We start from the raw sequence: 24,189 nt of genomic DNA, 5'->3' as shown, positions 1-24,189 counted from the left end.
CAGTCCTTCAATATGAAAGGCACTTCATAAAATTGAGGTCGTTATTGTTGTTGTTATTATTTTTTGAGGCTGAGTTGACCTAAGGGAGGCCCCGGGAACGGTTCATGAAATCGTCGCTGGGTGGTTTGGTGGGTCGCCGGGTTCGTTGCGCGGCTGACCGCCCCCCTCTACCACACAAAATACACTGACAAAGATCCCCCGTGTAGCCTTAGCAGACTATAGGGGCAAGTGCTGTTAGCGAGCACCTGTGAAGGCCAGAACGGCACACGAGAGGGTGGGTGGCCAGCACCAGGCCCGACCGCCTTTGTCTCCCCAGTGGCGATGTTTACACACCGTACCAGATACTCATTTGAGGCTGAGTCGACCTAGGGGAGGCCCGGGACCGGTTCAGATAATCGTCACTGGTGTTGGCCGTGAGCGGGAATCGAACTCGGGTCGCCGGGTTTGTAGCTCAGCGCACTAACCGCTGCACCACCGCTCCCCATAACGCGCACACATACAGACACACACACACTGACACATACACACTGACAAACACAGATACACACACACTTACACACACAGGCACACACACACTGGCACACACACTGACACACACACACAGACACACACACCGACACACTGACACGCACACTGACACACACAGACACACACAGACACACACACATACACTGCCACACACAGATACACACACACAGACACACACACACTGACACACACACACAGACACACACTGACACACACTGACACACACATACTGACACACACTGACACACACACACACTGACGCACACACAGACACACTGACACACACAGACACACACAGACACACACACACTGCCACACACAGATGCACACACACACACTGACACACACCCACTGACACACACACACTGACACAGACACACACTGACACACACACACTGACACACACTGACACACACACACTGACGCACACACAGACACACTGCCACACACAGATGCACACACACAAACTGACAACAACAACAACAACAACCGCCATTCGCCACTAAGTGGCGGTGACGTCACCACGATGCTTGTGCCAGGCCAAGTGCACCTTGAGGCCACGTGAAGTGTCGAAAGCCCGCTGGCAGGAGGTCACGGGGCAGACCCAGGTGCCACTGGTCGACTGACCGAGATGACCGAGATGACTGGCTGATGCACCACCTGTGCCCCCTACTGTGCCAACTTGCTGTGCTTTAGCCACCCGGCGCTCCGCTCGTTGTTGTGAGCGTCGCTCCTCCGCCCTCCGTTGTTGTTGGAGGGCGACTGCCTCCAACTGCCCAGTAGCGTCCTTCACGAGCCTCCTCCACTGAGGCCGATCTTGACACCGCTGGTACCAGTCATCGGCAAGTCCACTCAGCTCCACGTCCTCCTGTACCACATCACTCCATCTCTTCTCCAGCCCGTGCCGCGCCCGTCTAGCCCCCTCGATCCGGCCGAACAAAAGCTGTTTAGGCATGCGGTGGCTGGGCATGCGGGCTACATGACCCAGCCAACGCAGCCTTGCCTGCCGGAGGAGCTCACTGATGGGACTTTGCCCAGATCTTTCAAGGATTTGTGAGCTCCTCACACAATCCAGCCTGGTTAAACCCAGGATGGATCGTAGGCAGGCCAGCCTAAATGTTTCCAACCGGCGAAGATGCTCCACCAGGGGGGTCCACGTCTCGCAAGCGTAGAGAAGGGAGGGAATGACCGTGGCCGAGAAGACCTGAAGCTTCGTGCGGAGCGACAGACCAGGTAGCTTCCACACAGCGTTACGCAACCGATGAAAAGATATTGCCGCTCGACTGATTCGGAGTGAGACCTCTGCTGATAGACTGGAGCCGGTCATAAGCATACTGCCCAGGTATGGGAAACTCTCCACTCTCTCCACAACTGCCCCATCACCAATTGGGAGTTGTGGGGGTGGAGTGTCCGATGGTACAAAATACCCAGGCAGGTGCTTGGTTTTGGTGGGGCTGATGGTAAGGCCCCACCTCTTAGTGGCACGCTCCAGTCTCAGCAGCAGCGCCTCCAACTCCTCTTCTGAATGAGCAGCTATTACCAAATCATCGGCATACATAACGTGGTTGACCAATAGGGAGCCATCCCTTGATCGCACCCGGGCGTCGATCAGCCTCCCATTATATCTGTACCAAACGGAAATTCCCCCGGTACAGCTATTGAAGGCTTCACGAATTACGCGGTCAAAATAGATGTTAAATAATGTGGGAGCCAGAGGACATCCCTGTCGCACCCCAAGGTGTACAGGGAAAGGCTCCGACTCCCGGCCACGTAGTTTTACCCGGGCCCGCTCACCATCATGAAGGTCCTTAATGATCGTGAGCAGAGGGTCAGGGACTCCGAAAGCACGAAGAACAACCCAGAGTCCAGTCCTACTGATGGTATCATAGGCCTTGACCAGGTCAATAAAGCAGAGATGTAGGTCTTTTTGGAATTCCCTACACCTCTGCTGTAGCAGACGGACAGAAAATATGGCATCTGTGCAGGACCGCCCTTTCCTGAAACCGCATTGGGGCTCCGCAAGCCCCTCCTCAGCGTGCCTAGCAAGGCGATGTTGAATAATCCTTGCCAGGACCTTACCCGGCACACTGAGGAGTGAGATGCCCCTGTAGTTGTTACAGTCTGTGCGGTCCCCCTTCTTAAAGAGGGGGACCACCAGGGCATCCTTCCAGTCCTGCGGAACCCGTCCAGTGGTCCAGACTGTTGTTATGATGTCATATAGGGCAGTCTGTGCACAAACGCCACCCTCCCTCAGCATTTCGCTTGGGAGATCATCTCTGCCCGGTGCCTTCCCTGGTCTCAGACTCCGGATCGCCCTCAGTACTTCCTCAACAGCTGGAACCTCAGCCAGCCACTCACAAGGGGTGACCTCTTCCAATATTTGAGGCACCGCAGCCTCAGCAGGGTTATCCCCACTTTGTGCCATGATGTTTTCCTGGCTGAGAGAATTTCCCTCCCCCAGGACCTCACAGAAATGCTCAGAAAATCTGCAAACCTGTTCCTGGGGGTCGGAGATTGGATCACCGTTTTTTCCTCTAATGATGGTAATAGGTGTGGCGCTGCAGGTTACTTTTTTGATGGAGTTAAATAGTGATTTGTGATCACGGGCCACTGAGGCAGACTCCATCTCCTCAGCAACCCGCGACCACCACCCATCCTTACAACGCCTTACGGCTCTCCGAACTTCCGAGCGAAGGCTGCGGTAAACCTCCTCATTCTCTGACGTGGGATGCTGTAGGCGATGAGAGTGGGCCTGACGCTTTTTCTCAATTAACCTGAACACCTCCTCTGTCAGCCAGGGTTTCTGGGGAGGTCTGGACCGCGTACCCAAAGCAGCCATTGCAGCTGCATGAGTCACAGTCTTAAACCTCGCCCATTTACCCTCGACATCAGGTGGAGTGGGGGACGATGCCAACCCCAGCTGCAAGCGATGATGAAATTCTCGCTTGCAACTTTCATCAGCTAACTGAGACCAGGCCACTTTTGGTTGGAATGGGATCCTGGGTGTACACCCACCACCGGAGTGGAAGAAAGGCAGGCGCATCTTACAGATGACTAGTCGATGGTCAGAGGACAGATCAGCTCCACGGTAGGTCCTGGTGTCAAGGACATGGGTTCGCATCCGCTGGTCCGTCACTATGTAGTCCAGCAGATGTTCTTGCTTGGACCCGGCATGTATCCATGATGTTGTGTGGATGCGCCGATGCCGGAAGAGCGTGTTGGTAATTACAAGCCCATGGGCTGCACAAAAATCTAGCAGCCTCCTACCGTTATTATTGAGCTGATCTGGCCCATGCCTTCCAATCACTCCAGACCAGGTGTCAGCATCATGACCAACTCGGGCATTGAAGTCACCCAACAAGATGACTCTGTCCCGAGTGGCCACTTTAGCCAGCACCTGTGACAGGAGGTCATAGAAAGCGTCTGACTCATCGGCTTTGCTTGCATCCCTCCACGGATGTTCGTCTTCGGTGGGGGCATAAGTAACCACGACCACCACTCCTCGCCTCTGGTTGATGGGAAGGCGAGCCCAAAGTATCCTGGGGCTTACAGCTTCCCACACCTCACCGCCACGCTCCCACGCCCCCTTCATTCTTTTGTTCAGAAGAAGAGCCACACCCTGTTGTTTGGCAGTCTCCTGCCCCGAGTAGAGGACTGTCCACCCCTCATGGTGGCAGGAGCCAGAACCGGTCCACCGGACCTCCTGAAAGCCACAGAGAACACAAACTGACACACACACACTGACACACACACACTGACACACACTGACACACACACACACTGACGCAAACACAGACACACTGACACACACAGACACACACAGACACACACACACACTGCCACACACAGATGCACACACACACACTGACACACACCCACTGACACACACACACTGACACACACTGACACACACACACACTGACGCACACACAGACACACTGACACACACACACTGACACACACACACACAGACACACACACCGACACACTGACACGCACACTGACACACACAGACACACACAGACACACACACACACAGACACACACACACTGACACAGACACACACTGACACACACACACTGACACACACTGACACACACACACTGACGCACACACAGACACACTGCCACACACAGATGCACACACACAAACTGACACACACACACTGACACACACTGACACACACACACACTGACGCACACACAGACACACTGACACACACACACTGCCACACACAGACACACACACACTGCCACACACAGACACACACACACTGACACACACACACTGACACACACAGACACACACACACTGACACACACACACTCACAAAGGAACATTCACAGGGAAACAGAGGCGAGCTGTCTCTCCCTCTCTTTCCGCCTTACTTTCTCTTTCTCTCGCTCTCTCCCACGCACATCGCCACGTCCACGTGCGTCGTCCAGGCATAAACGCAACCCCCCTATGAGAATCAGAATGTTGTAGTTCTACTTGCAGCAGCAGCAGCAGGAATCATATGAGCTACAAAGCTCCTTGTTTCACAGATTCCCAGTTAAGGGACACGTGGTCAGAACGCGACGACAACAAACGACACGAGTGCAAAGTGGAGGACCCATACTCTTAGGTTTCTTTCGGTAAAGTCACGTAGGTAAAAAATGAAATTAAAATTAATTTTAAAAATAAGATTTTTTTCATTTTTAATAAAAATTAAGAAATTTTTTTTATTACTTTTTTTCATTTTTTACCTACGTGAAATTAAAATTAATAACTATTTTTTTTTACAATTTTTATTTAATGTTTTACCTACGTGACTTTACCAAAAAAACTAAGAGTATGAATCCTTGCAGTCACGAAAGCTTCAAAGTGGAGGACCGCTAAACACATCACTTTGAAAAATATATATATATATCTCCATATGTCTGTTCAAAATGTTTAGCATACTTCCCGACATGCAACAAACTTGAAATTTGCCATGTGGGTACTTTCCAGACTGTACACCATGCACAAATTAAAAATTAGAAAAATACACTTTTTTTGGGGGGGGGGGAGCTCAATAATGCATTTTTTTTGCACGGCAAGTGAGCTGTGACGTCACATCTGTCACGTGACCCGCGCATTGTAGTGTAGTGGGTAGCGCTACGAACCCGGCGACCCGAGTTCGATTCCCGCTCACGGCCACCACCGGTGACGATTATATCAACCGGTCCTGGGCCCTCCCCTAGGTCGACTCAGCCTCAAACGAGTACCTGGTGCGGTGTGTAAAACATCGTCACTGGGGAGACAAAGGCGGCCGGGCGTGATGCTGGCCACCCACCCCCTCGTGTGCCGTGCCGGCCTTCACACTCACTCACACAAAGATCCCCCGTATAGCCTCAACAGACCGTTGGGGCAAGAGCTGCACCTTCAAATGTCGGGATGGCATACGAGGGCGTGGTTTGGCCAGCACCACGCGTGGCGATGTTTACACCACACTGCACCAGGTACTCATTTGAGGCTGAGTCGACCTAGGCGGAGGCTCAGGAACTGGTTCAGATACTCGTCACTGGTGTTGGCCGCGAGCGAGAGTAGAACTCGGGGCGCCGAGTTCGTAGCGCAGTTCACTAACCACTGCGCCACCGTTCCCAAAGACAAAGGCCCCCCCCCCCCCGTATAACCTTAAGAGAGTGTTGGGCAAGTGCTGTTAGTGAGTAGCACCTTTGAAAGCGGCATGGGGTGGCCAGCACCACGCCGTATATGTCTCCCGAGTAGCGATTGTTAACACACCCCACCAGATACTCATCTGAGGCTGAGTCGACCTAGGGGAGCCCCAGAACCGGTGAAAACAAATCCGCCACTCTTTTTGGTTCTTTCGGTAAAGTCGTCACGTAGAAGGGAAGTAATAAAATAATAAAAATAAAACACTCACTATGAAAACACATTTTATTATGTTTTATTTTTATTATTTCATTACTTCCCTTCTACGTGACGACTTTACCGAAAGAACCAAGAAGATGAATCCCTGCAGTCACAAAACTTTAAATCGAAATGTATCTTCTTGGTTCTTTCGGTAAAGTCACGTAGAAGGGAAATAATAAAATAATAAAAATAAAACATAATAAAATACAATTCTCAGTGAGAATAATTTTATTATGTTTTATTTTTACTCTCAGTGAGAATAATTTTATTATGTTTAATTTTTAATATTTTATTACTTCCCTTCTACGTGACGACTTTACCGAAAGAACCAAGAAGATGAATCCCTGCAGTCACGAAAGAAGCTTTACATCGAAATCCGCCACTTTTACTTGTCATGTGCGGGAATTGGACTCGGGTCGCCGGGGGTCGCGACGCAGCGGTGACCACCGCACTACCGCTGTCCACACACGCGCACACACAAATACAAAGGATACACGCACTTACTCTGGCTCGTCTCACACAAACACATTAATCACGAATCTTTCCACCCGGCGCACCCCCTGGCCGTTCCGGCAGCCAGCAAAGCCAACCGCAGCCGCTGGCACGTAAACACTGAGAGGAGAGGGGGGGCACGTGGGGGGATCGGAAGGCTGTAATGCCCTCCTAGCTCCACTGTTGCTTTGTAGCGCAGCGCTGACAAGTCGACAAGTCTCAGCTCGAACGGCCACCCCTACGCTCTAACCAGATGTCCCGCCACACTGCAAGATGTTCAGCTCCTCGGCCAGATGTTTGTCCAACTGCATGGTCAGATGTCCTACTCCATGGTCAGATGTCTATCCAACTGCATGATCAGATGTCCCACTCCACGGCCAAATGTATATCCAACTCCATGGTCAGATGTCCAACTCCATGTCCAGATGTCCAACTGCATGGTCTAATGTTCAACTCCTTGGCCAGAAGTCTGTCTAACTCCATGGTAAGATGTCCCACTCCATGGTCAGATGTCCAACTGCACGGTCAGATGTCCAACTCCATGTCCAGATGTCCAACTCCATGTCCAGATGTCCAACTCCATGGTCAGATGTCTATCCAACTCCACGGTCAGATGTCCCACTCCACGGTCAGATGTCCAACTGCACAGTCAGATGTATGTCCAACTCCATGTCCAGATGTCCAACTGCATGGTCCAATGTTCAACTCCTTGGCCAGATATCTATCCAACTCCATGTCCAGATGTCCAACACCTTAGCCAGATGTTTGTCCAACTCCATGTCCAGATGTCCAACACCTTAGCCAGATGTCTTTCTAGCTCCATGGTCAGATGTCCAACTGCACGGTCAGATGTCTGTACAACTCCATGTCCAGATGTCCAACTGCACGGTCAGATGTTTGTCCAACTCCATGTCCAGATGTCCAACTGCATGGTTCAATGTTCAACTCCTTGACCAGATGTCCAACTCCATGTCCAGATGTCCAACACCTTAGCCAGATGTCTGTCTATCTCCATGGTCAGATGTCCAACTGCACGGCCAGATGTTTGTCCAACTCTATGTCCAGATGTCCCACTCCATGTCCAGATGTCCCACTCCATGTCCAGATGTCCCACTACATGGCCATATTGCCTACCTGACTATGGCCAGAAGTGTTAAATCTGCAATTCTTTACCTTGGCTGCTCCAATCAATGTTTACAACCAGCGTTGTTGGCAGGCAATGTTTGCTGGCAACTGAACAACTGAATTTCCTAACAAATGGAACGTTTAGTGACCAGGCAATGAAAATGATGGAGAGCATTTCAGATCCATTACTTTGTCCAAAGAACATTCCAAGCAAAGGTCACAGGAGTTTTCTCGCTCATTAAAGCATATTGCGTAAAATCTGGTCACTCTGTGGGTAGGTGATCCCCACACTTCTATAACGATATCAATCAGCTCAATGCCTCCCATCAGGTGACTTCTGTGCAGACACGCCAACTCTGAATCCCTCCCCTCTCATCTCTAAATCTACATCTTCTTTTGTCAAGGAGCATAAACCATCATCATGCAAACTCCGGTCATCCTCGCAGAAGCTTGTGGCTAGCTATCGAACAAAGATGGTCACCGCATCATGCGCTTTCCGATGCGCTTCCGTGGCCGTCTGGAACGCTCTTCCTTCCGATATTAGGCAGCCACTGGCGCTATGCACTTTTAAATAATCTAGATTGGAAACTCATTTCTTTAGAATTGCTTTTATGTTTCGTTTGTTGTCCTTCCCCCGCACCTCCCAATTAGCACGGTTCGCGACGTACGATGCGAAAGAAGTTAAACATACACACATCTGTGAAATCCACAGCAAGAAAAAAAAGTACCCACTTTTATAAAAAAAAATGTGCTGTGGATTTCACACCTGACGATGATTGCTTGTGTTGCAGTCGAAACGTCGTGAGAATTTTTATTGTTTTATATTTATATTATTTTATTATTTCCCTTCTACGTGACTTTACCGAAAGAACCAAGAATATGAATCCCTGCGGTCACGAAAGCTTTAAATCTAAATTTATACACACATCTCTCTAAATGAGCTCAAACTTCCCGTAACCCACGTGACTTCTGCGTGACCACGCCCACTCTCAACCCCTAACCTCTCTGCCCCTCCCACTATGAAAACAGACGCTGTTCCATGTGCAGCAGCGTCGAGGCTCTCGTGTAGCCTCCTATACCCAACCCTCAGCTCTTCAGACCACTCTGCTCTGGTTTTTCCGTTCCATTTCCATCCCTTTCCTCTGTTTCCCCACTCTAAAACTATTTTAAAACGATGTTTTATTTCGATTTAAAGCTTTCGTGACTGCAGGGATTCATCTTCTTGGTTCTTTCGGTAAAGTCACGTAGAAGAAAATAATAAAATAATAAAAATAAAACATAATAAAATAATTCTCACGACGTTTCGGCCACAACGCAAGCAGCCGTCTTCAGGTGAAGAACAGGTTTGTCGAGAAGACACTGCAGCATGAGAAGTCTGTCTTCTCGACAGACCTGTTCTTCACCCGAGGACGGCTGCTTGCGTTGTGGCCGAAACGTCGTGAGAATTATTTTATAATGTTTTATTTTTATTATTTTATTACTTCCATTTTACGTGACTTTACCGAAAGAACCAAGAAGATGTTTTATTTTATCAGGTAAGGGCCCCACTGAGCTATGCAGCTCTTTTTCAGAAGCGACCTGGCCACCACAAGTTATAGCCCAACGAAGTGGCTTGTCAACAACGTGTGGCAATGTATCACAGCCGATTACTCTAAACGCATGACGTCGATTTGAAATGTGGAGGGGAAAACTGGAGGACCCGAAGAAAAAAAATCAACGCGACCACAGGGAAAAAGAGAGACACACGCAAACTCCAAATACACTGGTCAACAAAAAAAAAAAAAATTCTGGCCTGGACTTTTGCAGCTGTTCTAGACTAATTTCAGGGTGCTGATTCCAAATCTGATCTCATATTTGCTCTATCACATCTCATTTTTATGCTATCGGCATACCCCATTTTCATTGATTTTACCCGAAATTAACTCTGTCACTTATGATTGCAAGTTGTTGCGAGTCAGTGACTGCTTTAGTGTTAAAATATGGTGCTGTATTTTTAGGATAGTGTGTTTATAATATCATTTAATGTAGATATCCACATTTATTTAATATTTTTCTTCTGCAGTTTTTATTGAAAATTCAATATTTGATATCTCAAAAGCCTGATGTGATAGACAAAAACTGATGCCAGATTTGGAATCAGCACCCCAAAATTACCTTAAACCCGTTGGAATACCTTATGCCAGAAAAAGTGTGTTGACCAGTGATATAGAGCGGGCGTCAGGGTCGGGATCGAGCCCACAACCTCGTTCATACCAGGCGAGGTAGTAAACATCTCGCCACCATGGCACCTTGTTCTTTTCACCCTCCCTCACCCGTTCCTTTCTGTCCCTCTCTCCATACTTTATTTATCCGTCACTTTCCGCGCCTTCCAGGTGGTGTGGCCACGTTGTACACAAGCCGTTCGTATGAACAAAGAATTGCCTTGCAATTCGTTGCCTGCTTGACCTTTTACAGACTGTGAATGAAGTCATTTCTCGTTCGTAGCGGTTGTTGCGTTCCGGAAAAGTGTCGCGTTAAGGCGAGGAATTACTGCACAGTACCGAATCACATTGGCAGTGTAAAGTCAGCCTGCAGTCATCCCATGGTGGGACACAAAACTGAGATGGCGGTACACTGCCACCATGTACTGTATCATTCCACACAAACTGCATCATTCCGTATGTAACGGGTTCCGGAGACACTTGTAGAGGTAACTTCGTTATTACAATCCAACACTCCAACAGTCCTGATACTCTGTTACAGCCTAGGTACACAGCCTAGGTACACAGCCTAGATACACAGCCTAGATACACTACTCTGGCTATGCTCTGGAACTCGCCCTCACAAGGACGTAGAGCCGGGAGTTCCAGAGTCCCACCACTGGCCCTTACAGCGTCCCAGGGTCCTCAGATGGCTGGTCAAGGGTCTTGGGTCTTGAGCTACAACTGGGCCTCGATCGTCCAGGGAGCTGCCCCTTTATGCCTCGTCCCCAACGAGGGGTGGGGTTGTGTGCGCCCCCAGATATCCCACAGAGCACACACAGCCCCCCCCCTGTTGGTGGCGCCAAGGGGCTTAAGCGTCTGGGTTGCCTAGGGTCCCAGAGCCCCCAGCAGCCCCTCCCCTCTTATGTCACTACACGTGTACTGTGTCAGCCGCGCAGCTCAAGAAAGTATTTCGTCGTCGACCACTCAGAAACTGTGTGATAATGGGCGCGCGTTCCATGCTATAACGGGCACGTGTTATGCGTTATAACAGGCACGCGTTCTGCGTTATAACGGGCGCCCGTTCCGCACTGCATCATGAGAAGTGGCCCATAATGCATTGCGTTTGGGAGTGGGAGAACTGACCGATGCTCCGTCCCATACTACAGAGTCAACGTCCACCTCCGTTCTCCTGCTCCGTCTCAATTGCTACTGATGATGTCGTCGCTCTCTCTGCCTTTCAGAAGCACAGTCACTTTGCGGACTCGACGAACCTCGGCATCTCCACACCCGTTCACTCCGCCACCGCGAATCCTCACGCAGGAGCGCTCAACCCACCCCGTCGGCTAAGCGACCCGACCTTCCACTCGTCGCAACCCTTCGACTCCACGTGGCAAGGATGCACCGTCCACAGGTGCCCGTGCTGGTCCTGCTGGCGCTACAGCTGCTGCTGCTGGGCGTGGACCCGGGCCGCGCTAGAGTCCTCGAACGCTCCACCCACGGCCCCCCACCGCCGACTCCACAGGAGGGCCTTGGCGGCCGCGCCCGCAGGCCGCGTCGGCAAGGGCCTGCTCCGACCCCACGCGGCCCCTCTGGCGGCCTCGGGCGGCGAGCAGCAGGTGTCGGTGCAGCTGCCCGCCGACAGCGTCACCAGCTCCGGGCCGTCGCCCGTCGTCTTCAACCACGTCTACAACATCAATGTGCCGCTCGGCTCCATGTGCAGCGTGGACCTGCAGGCGGCGCGGGGAGCGGCCGGGGCTGCGGCCGCTGCTTCTATCGTGAGCCCTCAGGATGAACCTGGCACCCCCCACCCCACCCCTCCCCCCCCATCAATTCCCCCTCTCCACACACCCCTCCTCCCCTGCTGAGCTCTCAGTTTCAATCCTGAACTCTGAGCTCCCCTCTTCTCTCCCCCCTCCTCTTCCTGTCCTCCTCCCCCTCTCCTCTTCCTTCACATCCACCTCCTCCTCCTCTCTCTCCTCCTTCTCCTCTTTCTTTCATCTCCCTCCTCCTCCCCACTGTCTCAAAACTCCGAAACTGATCTCACGCGTTACCTGAACTGCACGCAGGCAGACTAGGGGGTGATCAATCCGAGATTTTTACTACCTCACTTGGTATACAGGTCGTGGGTTCGATCCCGACCTGATGCCTGTATATTTGTAGTTTGCAGTGTCTCTCTTCCCGTGGTCTCGTGGATTTTTCTCCGGGTCCTCCGGATTTTCCCTCCACATTTAGAATCAACATCACGCGTTTAGAGTATTTGACTGCTTAGAAATTTCCACATTAATAAGCCACTTCGTTGAGCTATCATTTGTGTCCAGGTTGCTTCTGAAAAATAACTATACAGATCAGTGGGCCTTACCGGGTAAAATAAAAATTATGTTGTTTTTAGTTCAGTATACAGTCATAATCAGTATTTTAACTTAACCTCCACCTCCCAGCGACAGAGCCAATCACAAATGAATCTCCAATATTCCTCCTGTTTTGCCGATACAATCCAATGTTAAACGCGTGCAACGTTGCTATACGTGCATCGGCTGCATCGTGGGGTAATTAAAGTTTAAGTTCTTATCTGCAGCGGGCAACTTTGTTCACAGAGAGCCTTTGTGAACAAAGTTGCACAAGCAACACGGACTCGGATTGGCTGGACCGAGTCACGTGCTGTGTCATGGCAACCGGGTAAAAAAATGGCCGCGTTTCTTTCACGCGTGCGACAGCTCGGAAGATTTACTTGCGATACGAGCGTTGAATTAATTTACGGGAAATAACATTCACCTCCTAGTCATCTGTAGTTCTGTAATATTAACATTTTTTTTTCAACATTCCTTAATTCGTGTTTATTAAATCCTTTATATTAAGTTCGCTTGCTTGCGTGCTTGCGTGCTTGCTTGCTTGCTTACGACCGTACAAATCTTTTGGTCGTTTCTTAACACACTTCCCGTGATCCAATCGAGCTGACATTTTCCACACAGACTCGTTGAGCGTGGCAATTAATTTTCGTGAAAAAAATGTTCCAAAATTTTACACTGTTTAGGGAATTTTTTAAAAATATTTAATGACCAATTGCTTAATACTGGTAGACAATCATCTGACCCATAGGTGGCAGCCATCTCAAGCCAGAGGACGAGAGCACTCTAGCCGCCACGCATATAAAGGATTTATAGTGAAAAACTTTGTTTTTACGGGTAAATTTTTTTTTTGGCTGAGTCCGGATTCCTTTCATCGCTTAGATCACTCTTGCCAGGCTCTCCTCTTGGCCCGGGCTGTCCCAGGCGAGGAGGGGAGGGTGGCACGTGCGTCGATTATTACAGATAGGCACCAGCGGCTGCGGTTTCACGGCTCGCTGGTGGATAACAAACTTCACGTTGTAAATCATCAAAGAGCAACAACCGCTTAGGAGTTTAGCACCCTTTGAGAATGCGGGCGGGCAGAGTTACGTTGGTGGGGGGGGGGGGGTTGCGCTGTGTCTGGGTTTTCCTGAGTTGTTATCGGTTGGTTGGCCATGCTCCATAATCTTGACGAGGATCTTGGCCAGGTTACGTGTCGACTCATTGTTCTTAATCAGTTAAGATTTATTCAGATGTTATTTTTTTAATGGTTTTATCTGTAAAGGTTTTTTTCCTCGGTTGATTTATTAAAGTTTTTTTTCTTTCTAAGGGTTAAATTGTATTTGTATCGGCTTTTAGCTGTTAAGGGATTGATTCAGTTTCATCTGTTAAGGTTTTATATATTTTGTTAAGGTTTTAGCTGCAAAGGTTTATCAGTTTTATTTATTTAGGGTTTTATCTGTCAAGGATATATTTAGTGTTGTATTCAGTTGTGTTTTTTGGGGGTTTTATCTGTTAATGGTTTAGTAAGAGTTTTGGTTCTATCCGTATAAGATTTTTTTTTTCAGTTTTATTTGCAAATATTTTTTTTTATATGTTAAGGGTTTATTTAGTTGTACTTTTCAGGGGTTGTATCTGTTAAGGGTTTTATTTAGTTTTATCAGTTGAGGGTCGCGTTATTTTATGCAGAGCGCTGTGAGACCTTGTTGTGAATGACGCTGTATTAGAATCATCCTTTTAGCAAAAATGTCGAACTCAATTGCTAAACGCCATGGACTACTCTCCACTGTACCGGTGTGCTGAAGCAATAAGCAAGGCCCGGCATGCTTGTCCACGTGATAACTTTATTCATTTGACCGTGCCGGGTGGAGGAGGGTGCACGACACACGTTGGAATTTCACTCACGCGATTGTACCAGATTAAACAAATATATCAAAAATCTTCTTGGTTCTTTCGGTAAAGTCACGTAGAATGGAAATAATAAAATAATAAAAATAAAACATAATCAAATATTTCTCACGACGTTTCGGCCACAACGCAAGCAGCCGTCCTCAGGTGAAGAACAGGTCTGTCGGAAAGACAGCGTCTGACAGACCTGTTCTTCACCTGAGGACGGCTGCTTGCGTTGTGGCCGAAACGTCGTGAGAATTATTTGATTTGTGTTTTATTTTTATTATTGTATTACTCCCCTTCTACGTGACTTTACCGAAAGAACCAGAAGATGAATCCCTGCAGTCACGAAAGTTTTAAATCGAAATATCATGAATCGTAAAAGTCACGTGTGAGAAAGCCTACACCATTTACATTCAACAAAACACCCGACAACTTCAAACGCAACATGAGTGATAATAACCCTCTCGAGTCCCCGAATTCATTCCATGGCTTTAAAAGGCTCTTCTTATCTCTCCTCCACTTCTACGCCACGCCTGTGGGCCCCCACTCGCCAATTTAAATTAATGGGCGCCAGGTGGGTAAGTCCCAACAGCCGAGTGGAGTGGCGTGCCGGGCTTGCACAGCCTATTAAACCTGCCCAGTGTTAAACACTGCCACGGCACTGGTGCAAGACCCTTGCATGTTCTTCTTGGTTCTTTCGGTAAAGTCACGTAGAATGGAAATAATAAAACAAAACATAATAAAATAATTCTCACGACGTTTCGGCCACAACGCAAGCAGCCGTCCTCAGGTGAAGAACAGGTCTGTCGATAAGACAGAGTCTGAATGACACGTCCTGGGCTTGGAGCGTCTATTTAAGCTGGGAGGGAGGAGGAAGAGCGCCTTGACAAAATAATTTGTATATCAAGAGGAATTTTATCATATTTATGTAACATTACACTATGTATTTTTCTACCCACCCTACTGCACACCACACATTGCTCAAGCCCAGATCCACACTTGCACACAGAGAGGGTTTACCCACGGGGTGGTGAAACCCCCATGCAGGTGACCCCCAGATGCCGGCCCTGTAGCTACCACTGCGAGGTCGCACTTATTACACACAAAGTGCTTGACACAAATGAACCACAATACCTCGCTGATCTCGTGAAGGAGCATAAACCACCATCACGAAAACTCCGGACATCCTCGCAGCCATCAAACAAAGACGGTGGTCACTGCTGAATCATTGTGTTACGTTCAGATGCGCTTCTGCGGCCGTCTGGAATGCTCTCTTAGGAAGCCACTGGAGTTACGCACTTTTAAATCATCTTGATTGAAAACTAATTTCTTTAGAACTGCTTCTTGTTTGGTTTGTTGTCCTTCCCCTGCCCCTCCGATTAGCACAGTTGGCTACGTACGGTGCGAGAGTAGTTCAACATACGTGGAGGAGTGGCAAACCTTGGTCTTGCTGTTATATTTGAAGGCTCTTTACGGCTGTAGCGGTTGCACCAGCCTCTGTATTGCAGCAACACTTTAGCAGCAACTCTAGCCAGGGCAGTCCATGTGGGGGGGGGGGGGGGGGGTGTGCGGGGTCCAGGGCAAAATCCCTGCCTGGGCCCCACCGACGCCTTCAAACTAAACCGGATGTATCACATCTGACACCGTGACATCTGACACAGGGTTCAGTCCAATTGTCAAAGCACATTTGCGAAATATATGTTGTTAATATTCTCGAGTGGCCCCTAGGGAAAGCACCAAGCACCGTGATGGCATGCGATTGCTTTAATTTTTTAAAAACCGCATTCGTGCCCTCTACCACGAGCCCTGCACGCAGCAAGTGAACGCCGAGGTCTCTCAGTCTGCACATCATCATCATCTGGGATCCCTCGAGTTCAACTGTGATGATCCTCCATGGACAGCGATTATTGGTCAGGGTTTGTGGGTATGCACAGGTGGCTGACGAGGCCCATCCTGGAACCAACAACGCCTTGTTCACAGTGATGGCGCCGCGTGTTGTCGTTATTGATAGTTTGGAAACTTCGAGTGACCCGTCTAGCCTGGCTGCGTTCTTTCCTTCGTGCCCGTTTTGTCGGTTTCGCGATGGCCGGCATCTTTGTGACTCGAATTCCAAGATGAGCACTCGAGTGCTAGCTGCCCGCCCCCCCCCCCCCCCCCCCATGTTACCTGGGTCGATGTTGCACTTGGTGATGTTGCTCTCACCAAGTGTAAGAGCAACCGCGCCTGTAATGTTTCTGCTGGCCCCTCTGGAGCGTGTCCTGATCTTGAGTTGGGAATAGAAGGACTTGCTGATCATGTGCACAACCCAACGGAGCTGACTTTGAGTGATGGCAGCTTTAAAAAAACTCCAGGATCCGGCCTCTTTAAGAACACCAACATTTGGTTTGTTTGTATCTGCCAGGTGATGCCAAGCATTTTCCGTAAGCAGCGCTGATGGAAATTCTCAAACGCCTTGAGGTGTGATAATGTGCACAACCCAACAGAGCTGACGTTGAGTGATGGCAGCTTTAAAAAACTCCAGGATCAGGCCTCTTCAAGAACACCGACATTTGGTTTGTTTGCATCTGCCAGGTGATGCCAAGCATTTTCTGTAAGCAGCGCTGATGGAATTTCTCAAACGCCTTGAGGTGTCTTCTCTACGTTTCACACGTCCCTGTGCAATACAGGAGTGTGGGGATCACGACAGAATTATAGACCACTAATCTGGTGGTCGTTGATGATGTCGTGGCCATTTAAGACTCCTGTCTTAGGCGAACGAAGGCTGCGACGTTGAATCTCCTTGTCGATGTCTACTTTGCGTGACAGATGTCTGCCAAGATGAGGAATATACTCCACGTTCTCTAATAAGGTATCCTGGACCCTGATTAGAGGTGGAGGTGATGGAACACTGAATTCGGCGGAAATAATGCTTTTGTTTTTCTGGTGTTGAGTGTAAGCCCATCCTGCTGTACGCTCCGGCAAAGACATCAACAATTACCTGAAGATCGGTGACCGTACAAGCACCAACTACTGCTGTCACCTGTATATTGCAGCTCCACGAGAGATGCGAACGCGATCTTAGATTTGGCTCTGAAGCGGCCGAGATCAAAGAGTTTGCCGTCCATCCTGTTGGTTCGTTTTACACCAACAAGGAGTCTGTCCAATGGTAGATGAAGTGTCACTGCAAGAAAGATGGAGAAGAGCATTGCGGCAATAGCACGTCCTCATTCGACGCTGGCCCTTATGTCAATCGGGTCAGCCGTGGAGCCATTGCAGACGATTACCGCCCTGGACGCCATCGTGGAGGAGACGGAGAATGTTCACAAACTTTATGAGTTTCGATTTAAAGCTTTCGTGACTGCAGGGATTCATCTTCGTGGTTCTTTCGGTAAAGTCACGTGGAAGGAAAATAATAAAATAATAAAAGTAAAACATAATAAAATAAAGTAATAAAATAATATAAAATCATTTTTAATGTTTTATTTTTATTATTTTATTATTTTTCTTCTACGTGACTTTACTGAAAGAACCAAGAAGAAGAAAAAAAACTTTATGGGGGCAGCCATTTTTTTCAGCAGGGCCCACGGTTGACGGAGTCGAAGGCTTTGGTCGGATCAAAGAAGGCCACGTAGAGGGGTTTGATGTTGCTCGTGGTACTTCTCTCGCAGTAGTCGAGCAGAGAAGATCATGTCTGTAGTGCCTCTTGCTGGTCTACAGCAGTGGTTCTTAAGGTGCACGCACTCCCTGGGGGTGCGAGATGCCCTTTGTGGGGGTGCGAGACACGGCCAGATTTCTTAGGAGGTAAATCATCAAAACACAAATTAAGCACCGGCACTTACATACTAATCTTGATTTGAAGCTTTCGTGACTGCAGGAATCCATACTCTTTGGTTTCTTTCGGTAAAGTCACGTTGGTAGAAATAAAACAATCACGACGTTTCGAACGCAAACACACAAGCGCTGGTCTTCAGGTGGAAAATCTCGATAGTCGCGATGATGTCTGCTGCCTTGAGCAGCACGATGTCTGCTGCAGACATCCGACCAAAGCCTTGTGTTTGAGAACGATTGAGAAGCAAAGGGGGTGCGCGGCTGCAGTAAATGTTAGAAACCGTCGCTCTAAATCCACTGAGCTTGAACTGGCCAGCCCAGACCTCTATGACGCGTCGGGAGAAACGTGGCTACTCAATGCGCTGTGGGTGGAGGCCCGGTGTCTGCCTATGTCATTACTGTGTTGCGTTCCCATTAATCGTATTCAAATTCCATCTCTTCATGGGTTTAAAATGGGGGGTGTCTGTTTTAGTGCTGAATAAGACACTGCGCCCCACAGTTTCAGCAAACCTGCTAAGGCCAATGTCAGCTCTCCGTTGACGTCCTTAAAACAAAACGGGATGGATGAATATCTCTCGGCTAGGATAGCGGATGATTGATTTCACTTACAACAGTGGTTACAATGTTAAATAGAGTGACCCCTCATCTGGAATAAGCGATAGGGCAGAGTGAAAGACACGATATAAGTGATCCAGCGCAGAACTACGAGCAGATTGATGAATCGCATCGCTGTAATAAAGTTCTGGTCGGAAGGAGGATGCCTTGAGGTAATGGCAAGTGGATAATGAGAAGCAGAATTTATCTTTGAATCTGACTTTCAGTTTCGTGGGTTTAAGTGTTTATTTCCCGAAATTCAAGTGGGCATCGAGCCAGAGGTGCCAGACACGTGTAAGAGTTTCCATTTTCACCGCCATAGCCAAAATGGGGATGACAGAAATGGTGTAAAAAAAATGGGGGATTAAAGAGCACTTGGGAGACGCGACAGATTACACGTCTCGTGGAGTGTCGGCGACATACCGTTCCGTTCAATGCAAAATCAAAATCTGTTTGCAAACTATGTTTGGGCTTCATCCATCAAGGAGGCAGGTGGATATCCAATTCCGTGAGCAGAAGGAAGTGGGTTTTCCATTGTGTCATCAGGGTCCCCAGGAGAACTAGGTCGGGTAGGTTGTGTTGTTTCCCCACACTGAAGATAGATTACCGCAATGAGCTTTTTTTCTGGTATTTCTGGTCGTGCTATTTCGCAACTGTAACTTGTCTTCCTTCTGGTATTAGGAAGTTACTGGAGCAGTGCACTTTTAAATCATCGAGATTGAAAACTCAGTTCATTCGAACGGCTTTTTGTGTTCCGTTTGTTGTCCTTTTCCCGCACCTCCGATAACACTGGTCAACAACAAAAAAAAACTTTTTTCTGGCCTGGACTTTTGCAGCTGTTTTAGACTAATTTCAGGGTGCTGATTCCAAATCTGATCTCAGATTTGCTCTATCACGTCTCATTTTAATGCTATCGGCATACGCCCTTTTCATTGATTTTACCCGAAATTAACTCTGTCACTTATGATTGCAAGTTGTTGCGAGTCAGTGACTGCTTTAGTGTTAAAATACGGTGCTGTATTTTTAGAATAGTGTGTTTATAATATCATTTTATGTAGATATCCACATTTATTTAATATTTTTCTTCCGCAGTTTTTATTGAAAATGCAATATTTGATATCTCAAAAACCTGACGTGATAGACAAAAACTGATGCCAGATTTGGAATTACCTTAAAACCGTTGGAATACCTTATGCCAGAAAAAAGTGTGTTGACCAGTGTTGTCGCGGTTGGCTGTGTATGGTGTTGCGAAATAATTTCAACGTACATACAATCAATCGATCTTAATTATACGTGCCAATATCGACCTCAGTGAAGTAGGCTAAAGTGCACATTATAACAGAATGGGAACGATAATTGTTTTTTACCCTTCTATCTGGCAACAAAACTGACACCTTTTTTTACAAGGAGTCATGTTTGCATAGACCACAATACCTGCAGCCATAATGCAAATTTTTTTATCATATTTTTTACTGGCAAATGAGGTTCCAATGGTGTAAATGCTTACCCCGAGCTCTCTTACTCTGATGGCGCATTGTCTTTGAGTTGTGCGCCTTTTGGCGTCATCTGGTCCAACACCATGTGAGACTAGGCTCTAAGGAAAGCTGTCTCGGGTGTGGACCAATCAACTTCAAGGACAGTGTATATATTATCAGAGTTATGTTTTTTGTTTGCATTATGACTGCAGGTATTGTGGTCTATGCAAACATGACTCCTTGTAAAAAAGGTGTCAGTTTTGTTGCCAGATAGAAGGGTAAAAAAACTATTATCATATTTTTACTGGCAAATGAGGTTCCAATGGTGTAGAATGGGAACGGTACAGGAGCTTGGCACAAAAACAATGAAAACACCCACGACTTAAGCGGCGGACACCCATTGAGCAAAAATAAAGTGCAACCGTGCGGAAACGAACGCACAACACAACCTGTACAACATCCTGCTACTTTGTTCCCCCACGCTGAACACAACCCATGTGCCCTGTTCCTGTGTGCAGACTCCAGGCCACTCTCACGTAGAGCGCACGGAAGACGGCGAGAACAGCGTGGTCTTCACGCACCGCATCAACATCCCTCCGCAGGCGTGCGGGTGTGGAGGGGCCGGCGGTGGGGGGGCCCTGCCCAACCTCCAGGACCTGCTCAGTCGCCTGGAGGCCATGGAGAACGAGGTCTCCTCTCTACGCCAGCTCTGCTCCGGAGCCTCCGGGGGCTGCTGCAACGGGGGCCAGGGGAACGCGGCGAGTGGTGAGAGCTCCAGTCACCTCTCACTACACGCTGTAATCATCCGCGCTGTGATGAGTGCGGTTCTAGGAACCGTGTCCGTGTGATATGCTTAGCTGCAGTGTAACGGCCAGCGCGCTGCGCTATGAACCCGGCGACACGAGTTCGATACCCGCTTACGACCGCCAACACCAGTGACGGTTATCTGAATCGTTCCTGGGCCTCCCTGAGGTCGACTCAGCCTCAAATGAGTACCTGCTATGACGTGTAAACATCGTCACTCAGGAGACGAAGGCGGTTGGGCGTGGTGCTCGCCATGCATCCCTCGTGTCCCGTGCCGGCCTTCATAGGTGCTGCTCGCTAACAGCACTTGCCCCTGCAGTCTGTTAAGGCTACACGCAGAGCCGGCCCAGCCACTAAGCGACCCTTGCAATTGCAAAGGGCCCCGTGGCCAGCAGAGGGCCCCCCTAGAGTCACTGCTAGCTAGTGGGTGAAAAAAATCATACATCAAAGGGGCCTCCAACCAAATTTTGCTTAGGGCCCCCAAAGGTCTAGGCAGTGGCGGCTCCTGCAAAATCTCTCAGGGGGGGCAAATGTCTGGATGATTTATAAGGATAAGGTCCACCCATGCAAAAGATAAATTAACAGCTTAAGCATGTAAAGGCAACTTCACTTCTTTAATATTAATGAAAAATAAAGTGACTCTTACAATACATCTTGTTTGTTTCTATACTCACTATTAATACAATCCACTCAAGTTTCTTTTATTAAAGATTCTACTAGGTGGCGACAAATAATATTGTTGGATGAAATGTGCTTACGTACGATGACGTAAGCACGTTAGTGCGAGCCCTCCCGGAAGCCATAGAGAATGCATTGCAGCGCCCCCCGTTCGAAAAAAAACATCTCTGAATGTAAGTCTATGGGAACACTCTGGGCGATTCTCAGCCGGAGTGAAATCGCCCAAAAAGAGGCGGTACTCCACAGAACGTGACATGACGCTGATTGGACTATATCCAGAGGCACAGTGACGGCTAGCGTGACTCTGTGGTTGAATGACATTGGTGGTGCGTCGCCCAATCGCCCTAATGAAGAAACCGCCCCTGGGTCTAGGGCCGGTTCTGGCTACACGGGAGCGATGGCTCTTTGTTTTTAAATCCTTTATATTAAGTTCACTTGCTTGCTTGCGACCGTGCAAATCTTTCGGTCGTTTTTTAACCCACTTCCCGTGATCCAATCGAGCTGACATTTTGCACACGGACTCGTTGTGCGAGACAATTAATGTTCGTGAAAATTTTTTTCCAAAATTTTACACTGTTTAGGGAAAACAAATTAAATATTTAATTACCAATTGCTTAATACTGGCAGACAATCATCTGACCCATAGGTGGCAGCCATCTCAAGCCAGAGGACGAGAGGACTCTAGCCGCCCCGATGCCACGCATATAAAGGATTTATAGTGAAAAACTTTGTTTTTACGGGTTATACTTATTTGACTTACTGAGCAGGCGCATTTGCTTTGCGTGTCGCTTGCAGCTGGCCGCACCGACTACCTGCCCGCGTGCGGAGGCCACGGCTCCTTCAGCCTGGAGACATGCGGCTGCATCTGCGAGCCGGGCTGGAGCGGCAAGAACTGCACGGAGCCGACGTGCTCGCCGCCGTGCGTGCACGGCCGCTGCGTCGACGGCGCGTGCCTGTGCGACGAGGGCTACTCGGGGCCCGACTGCCGCGTGCTCAAGTGCCCCAACGACTGCAACGACTACGGCCGCTGCGTCGACGGCAAGTGCGTGTGCGACGACGACTACACGGGCGACGACTGCAGCGAGCAGCGCTGCCCGAACGAGTGCAGCGACCGGGGCAACTGCGTGGACGGGGTGTGCGTTTGCGACGAGGGTTTCACTGGCGAGGACTGCAGTGGGACCCGGTGTCCGAATGACTGCCAGGACCGCGGCCGCTGTGTCAATGGCCAGTGCGTGTGCGACGAAGGCTTCACCGGCGACGACTGCAGTGAACTGACCTGCCCGGATGACTGTAAGGACAGAGGACGATGCGTCGATGGGAAATGCATCTGCGACGAAGGCTTCACTGGTGAAGACTGCGGCGAATTGACCTGTCCCAACAACTGTCAAGACAAAGGAAGATGCGTCGATGGGAAATGCGTCTGCGATGAAGGTTTCACGGGCGAAGACTGCAGTGAATTGACCTGTCCCAACAACTGTCAAAACAGAGGACGATGCGTCAATGGGAAATGCATCTGCGATGAAGGTTTCACTGGGGAAGATTGCAGTGAATTAACCTGTCCCAATGATTGTCAAGACAAAGGAAGATGCGTCAATGGTAAATGCATCTGCGATGAAGGTTTCACTGGGGAAGACTGCAGTGAATTGACCTGTCCCAATAATTGTCAAGACAAAGGAAGATGCGTCAATGGGAAATGCATCTGCGATGAAGGCTTCACTGGAGAAGATTGTAGCGAACTTAGGTGTCCCAACGACTGCAGTGACAAAGGAAGATGCGTCGACGGGAAATGCGTCTGTGATGAAGGCTTCACTGGGGAGGATTGTAGTGAACTTAGATGTCCCAACGACTGCAGTGACAAAGGAAGATGCGTCGACGGGAAATGCGTCTGTGATGAAGGCTTCACTGGGGAGGATTGTAGTGAACTTAGATGTCCCAACGATGCAGTGACAAAGGAAGATGCGTCGACGGAAATGCGTCTGATGAAGGCTTCACTGGGGAGATTGTAGTGAACTTAGATGTCCCACGATTGTCAAGACCAAGGAAGGTGCGTCGATGGCAAATGTGTCTGCGATGAAGGCTTCACTGGGAAGATTGTAGCGAACTTAGTGTCCCAACGACTGCAGTGACAAGGAAGTGCGTCGACGGGAAATGTGTCTGCGATGAAGGTTTCACTGGAGAAGATTGTAGCGATCTTAGATGTCCCGACGACTGTAATGACAGGAAGGTGCGTCGACGGGAAATGTGTCTGCGATGAAGGTTTCACTGGGGAAGATTGTAGTGAACTTAGGTGCCCTAATGACTGCAGTGACATAGGAAGATGCGTTGACGGGAAATGTGTCTGCGATGAAGGTTCACTGGGGAAGATTGTAGCGAACTTAGGTGCCCCAATG

The 24,189-nt window shown here is 48.9% G+C and overlaps 1 protein-coding gene across 1 annotated transcript in view; it reads left to right on the top strand.

Moving 5' to 3' along the window:
* The window catches only part of LOC133360089 (tenascin-like), a 47,070-nt gene extending 23,145 nt beyond the window's left edge, over nt 1-23,925 (top strand). Inside the window, exons 2-5 of the mRNA XM_061578678.1 lie at nt 11,466-11,999; nt 20,836-21,082; nt 22,595-23,739; nt 23,827-23,925. Of these exons, the coding sequence (XP_061434662.1) occupies nt 11,937-11,999; nt 20,836-21,082; nt 22,595-23,739; nt 23,827-23,925 (1,554 nt within the window). The 5' untranslated portion in view covers nt 11,466-11,936. The remainder of the gene's footprint in view (nt 1-11,465; nt 12,000-20,835; nt 21,083-22,594; nt 23,740-23,826) is intronic.
* The last annotated feature ends 264 nt before the right edge of the window (nt 23,926-24,189 follow it).

Source organism: Lethenteron reissneri, chromosome 67, assembly GCF_015708825.2.
Source record: "Lethenteron reissneri isolate LAM-NWPU_2019-01 chromosome 67, ASM1570882v1, whole genome shotgun sequence".
In the NCBI taxonomy this organism is placed as follows: domain Eukaryota; kingdom Metazoa; phylum Chordata; class Hyperoartia; order Petromyzontiformes; family Petromyzontidae; genus Lethenteron; species Lethenteron reissneri.
Note: the sequence above shows the minus strand (reverse complement) of the source record. Positions and strands in the feature narration are given on the sequence as shown.